Below are 5,282 nucleotides of genomic sequence, written 5' to 3'. Positions count from 1 at the left end.
CGATAGACTGGAACCCTCTGAATACCCTCAGGTGAATCAAATTCCTGGTCCAAACTATCTTTGCTCAGTTCTTAAAACAGGACAATCTCAGTTGATGGTTTATTTGACTTGTGGCTTTTGAGAAAGAAAACATACTCTGGTCTTGTATCAAACGCTTTTATTTTTTAAAGAAAAGTTCACAAAGGATAGCTATAGGACAGTGAAATACTTAGAATAGAAAAACTGAGGGGTGTGCTAGCCCAACCTTAAACACGGTCATAGCAGAGTTATTCCAATATACTTTTCCAGCATGACAGATCACACCTGTTAAAATTAACATCAACTGCATTCTCTGAATACCGCTCAATGGATGTGCCAATGACAGAAGCCAACATTTGAGGACTTCTGTTAACATCTTATAGAATTTAAGCACACCCCAAAACGATTCTATTACAATCCAAACAATTCACATCTGTTTAAAAAAAAATATTTGTACTTCAAAGAAATTGGTAGAAAGACTTAAAACAAATAGGCACAATAGATTGCTGCTTCCATGTGCAAAGTACTGGATTCTTGAATTGAGAATCGGTTTCAGTCCTCACTTCCAATATCACATGAAAAAGTGTGGCAGAAAAATGAGTCACCTCCAATATGAAGGATGCAAGTTGTATACACTGGCAACACTCTCAAAGATACAACAGTATTGCAAAAGGGATGCCAATATACAGAGTGGACCTTCTTGTAAAGTCAAACACTCGTGAGTTATCAGAGGACCCTTCAGATATTTGGGATCAACACAGTATTCTGGCTCAATCAAGGCACTTGCAAAGAGCAATCTTTTTACTGAGTCCCTGAGCATGACGCCTTGATCACAAACAAGATCACTCGTAACCTGAGGACTGCGAAGCCAGATTTGCTTAAACTTTCCCCAAATTGTGTTTTTCATAAATCACGTTTGGAAAGAAAGGCTTCATTTAAAATCTTGCTTCTCCGGAGTTTAATTCACCTTTCCCCAAAACCTCCCAACACCTCTGAAATTTGGGTTTTCTCCACAAGAATATGTAACATGGAATCTTCCCTCGCCCCCCCCCATTATTTCCTTAGGAGAGAACTGCAAAACCAACTTAAAACACGAAGTTACCCTACATTTTCTCACCCACAGTGAAGTATCAGACTGCTCCTACTCGGACTTGAGCTTCAGAGCCCTTTTGTGTGCACTTTTCAGACATTCCTCATACCATTAAAACAGCTTTCCATCACCATCAACTGTCCTTTCTCAACCTTTCCTTGCCCAGTGTGAAAGCTTGTGAATTGAGAGGGGAGGATAAAGGGCATTGAACAGTATTACTTTTTAGAACAAAAACAGGGTTCTAGGATATTACCTGATCCTCCAAAGCGAAACAGTATCATCGTACAGACCGCAACAGTAAATTCTCAAGAAGTTGGTCTTTTTGTAGCCAGGTCTCAAAAGCTCAAAACTAAACCTAGTAAGGCAGGTAGCACAGACTTCCTAATATTGAGCAATACAGACCTAAAATTACATGGGAAATGCACCAGGTCAAAACCAGTCACTAAGTTACTTAATCATCGGTAAGAAGCCAAGTTCTCCATTCTTCCCCAGCTCTGCCATTCTGGGAAAAGCCCACTAGCCAGCCTTGGACTGCCAAAGACGGATGACTCTGACTCAGTCTTGGGGGGCACCTGGTGGAATGCACAGTCCTGAGATGCCATCTGTGTCTGCACTCCATCAGGTTTCCATTGCACATGGACAATTCTGTAATTCTGACCCTCGTTGTTGTCCCAGAAGACCTGCCCATTAGCATGGTAAGAAATGCAGAACTCAATTTTCTCCTCTGTTGGAATGACAGAGGGTAAGTCAATGGCAAATGAGAAGGTGTCACTATCTGAGCCACCATACACATTTTTCATGTAGACACAGTCCACATCAGTGTAGCTTTTCCAGGTATCAAAAGTGATACGAACCTGAACCTTCTTCTCAAAGCTCATGTTTTTCACCTTCACAGTTCCAGTCACTGTTCGCTCCTGCAAAGAGCAGTTCTCTAAACAGACAAAATTCTTCTGAAAATGGTTCCGGAAACTTAAGTAATCAGTTGAAGGCTGTGGGAAATCTAAAATCAGGTTTTTCTCCTCATGGAGTTTTAAGCCAGAGGAGATATCATTAAGGTCCAAGAGATCAAACTGGAGATCCCACGTGGGTTCTTCTGGGAGGTCTGAGAAGACATGGATGGCAGTGAGAGAGAGCCCCTTGGAGTCAGCAAACACAACCCGCTTCTTGGCTTGGTCGTGTGAATGCTTCCACTCATTCTGTGATTTGGATTCCTGTTTTATATTGAGACACGATTTCAGAGGCTTTAATTTGTTCACAAAAGTTTTTCGTTGGAGGTCGTAAGGGCTCAGGAAACTCTTCAGAGGTGGGGAATGAGCCAAGCAGAGCCTCATGGCCACATCCACTGGCATGACTGAACTTGTCAAAGGCCTCGGATCTAAAACCTGGATCATTCTGAAATACAGAAGAAGAGGGGTTATCACCTGATCTGGAATGCTCTTCCCCAAGTTCCAAGTATGTACGGACTACTTTTGTACTATTTATATATATGTATGTACTTTATATGTATGTACTATTGACATGTACTAGTTTTGTACTGATTGAACTATAACCAGCACAGTAAGCATCAGGGATGTGCTATCATTTATAGTAAAAGAGAACAGTATTAGACGTTCAGATTTGCATCCTGTGTCTGGCTATGTCCTTGACTGCAAGGCCATGGATTAACTGCTTAGAACACTTGGTAGGGGCTGTTGGTGATCATCTCTAACACACCTCTAAGAACCAATTTGCTCTGTTCTGAACCTGTCTAGTCACAATGGCCTAGAGAGTTGCTCGTCTTTTTTTAATGCCAATTCCTGGGACTCAGAGCCACTGAGGCAAAACCTCTTGGGGGTGGGGACCAGGGCTTTCCAGGTGATTCTCATGACAGAGAGGTTCCAGACCATGGGTCCAGACTCTGTGCTCCCTCTGGCAGCTCTGCTGATTTTGCTATTAAATTGATTATACTTCTCTGGAAAGGTAATCCACTTCAAAAGAAAAAATAGAGCAATAAAATTCTCAGGGAGCAGTTTTGAGAGTGAGAAGGCTGGAAAAGTGCAGTCAGAGGATTAGCTTTGCACGTCATCGTGTTCATCCTCCTTTTTCAGTAACCAACTGAAATGCCGGTCAGCAGTTCACACACTTACAGAAAAACTTCACATAATCTGTATTTCATGGAAGATATGCATGACAAATACACATGGATGGAAAAAGCTAATTACCTGAAAATTGGACTGTTTATATATTGTCTATACGAATTTATGAATACTTAATGGGAAATACACCAAAAAGTTACATCTCTCCAGGCAGTAGGATTACTGATCATCTATTTTTGTCTTTGTACTTTTTTGGTATTTTCTAATGTTCAGCAATGGGTATTTATAAATAGCAAGATAAAAAAGCTATTTTAAAATTTAAACATAACTATGCTCAGCAGTATTAAATTCAGAAGTGTCCATCAGGTTTTTTTTTCCTGGCCTAATTTAGCCCTCCATACACATTGCCAAGCTCTTGATTTTTTCCCCCATCCTATCTGTACAGATAGGAGTTGTGTGTGTGCACTGTACATGACATTTCTCAATCTGTCTTCAGTAACTTCACAGCAGCTCTAAGTACATAGGCGAATAAATGGTCAACAACACACAGATAATGGTAAGAACATGCACAGAATGTATTTTTATGGAGGCCTACAAAATTAGAACAAACAAATGAACGCTAAAGCTGTATTTGTGCATCTAATAATAGTTAACAGGGTTTTTAGAGAAGCCTTCTGTTAAGTATGCCACGTCTGGAGAAGCTATTTCAAGTAGTGTTAAGGAAGATTTTGGGTTTTGGATTTGTTTTTTTACATTTTTACTTTTTGCGCTTACGGTTTTAGGGTCTGGCAATTTCCCTGGAATTTCAAATCCTGGTCTACAGTTTAAAAATCGTCATTTGCTCAGACTCCGGGGTTCCCCATGGTTTACTACGGCAAACCATGACCCAAAAGGTGCAGGAGGGCGAAAGAATGCAAACAGCGTACTGCAGTCCCCGCCCCCCCAACACACAAGCCAAACTCCCCAACCAGGACGATCAAGATGCGATTCCCAAAAGCTGCCCCAGTTCTTAGGACATTTGTGCTGGATCGAGAGGGAACAGTCGGAATCCAAGAGGCAGTCAGAACTAAAGCTGACTCCCGTTAAAAGTTGCTGGTTTGGGATGCTTATCACCAAAATAAGCTTTGGCTAGGAACTTCTGAGCAATCTCCACAATGCGATTCTTCCCTAGGGCCAGATTCAACTCTACAGTCAGCCAGCTAGCCGTCCTACGTTGTCTCCATCTGTGGTGATGCCCTAAGGACCACGCCGCCCAACCTCCCTACAGTTGTGCACTCCCCTCTACTCTGAGACTGGGAGTCTGCGGCGAACCTACCTGGTGCAGCTCATTAGGGAGAAAGGCGGCGGCGGACCGCGAGTGCCGGCTCTTGATGGTCTGCGGGAGTTCGCACCCGGCTCCCCTCCGGCACGGTTAGTCTGGAGCTCCGGCGGATTGCGGGTGCGGCGCGGGAGAGGCCGCTTATGGGCTCTGGAACACGTGAACCAGTCCCTCGGACCAATCACCGGGCGGCTGGCCCCGCGGCACGACCAACCAGCGCCGGACTAGGGCGCGAGCCCTCGCCCAGGGAACGTGACCTCCGTGGTTCTCCGGGGAGTGCTGGGGACTGGGCCAGCAGCTGGATCGAGCTCCGTAACGCTAACCCTGGGCGAGGGGGCGTGGAGGCCGCATCGCGAAGCACAGAGCCGCAAATCTCGTCCCGGCTGCGCGCCAGCTCAGTAAGGCTGCAGGGAAGGAAATGCCTTTTGCGTCGTGAGGCGTCGGTACGCAGTTAAACCTAAGCGCAGAAGAGTTGTGGGTCCTTTCAAAGGTTTATTCGAAATGTTTATATTGTTCATTGCTTGGTGCATCTGCTTATCTTTTCCTCGCCTTAACCTGGAGCAATCAGAGGTTGGCTGCGTGTTTTTTAATTAGGGTGAATCAAAATTCATCACAGTGAGTGAAGACTGCTAAGAATTACCAAGTTCTCTAACAAATGTTAATAAATTTCTTTATTAGCCCTTCAAACGGGACGTCGCATTTAATTACAAGGCACTTTGTGTTTCAGTCTATTCTTCAGTTTCTCTCTTTGGAAGAGAAAAGTAAAGCCAGAAACCAAATG

The 5,282-nt window shown here is 43.8% G+C and overlaps 1 protein-coding gene across 1 annotated transcript; it reads right to left on the bottom strand.

The window, feature by feature from the left end:
- Positions 1 to 1,128: 1,128 nt before the first annotated feature.
- On the bottom strand, positions 1,129 to 4,580 carry PPP1R3C (protein phosphatase 1 regulatory subunit 3C). Its single transcript, XM_032836574.1, has 2 exons — positions 4,499 to 4,580; positions 1,129 to 2,500 (listed from the first exon to the last, which is right to left on the bottom strand). The coding sequence occupies exons 1-2, from the start codon at positions 4,510 to 4,512 to the stop codon at positions 1,564 to 1,566; spliced, it is 951 nt and encodes a 316-aa protein (XP_032692465.1). The 5' UTR covers positions 4,513 to 4,580; the 3' UTR covers positions 1,129 to 1,563.
- Between the last annotated feature and the right edge of the window lie 702 nt (positions 4,581 to 5,282).

The sequence above is a fragment of the Lontra canadensis genome, unplaced genomic scaffold, assembly GCF_010015895.1.
Source record: "Lontra canadensis isolate GAN:19392208 unplaced genomic scaffold, GSC_riverotter_1.0 scaffold3, whole genome shotgun sequence".
Taxonomy (NCBI): domain Eukaryota; kingdom Metazoa; phylum Chordata; class Mammalia; order Carnivora; family Mustelidae; genus Lontra; species Lontra canadensis.
The sequence above is the reverse complement of the archived record's forward strand: the minus strand, read 5'-3'. Positions and strand labels throughout refer to the sequence as shown.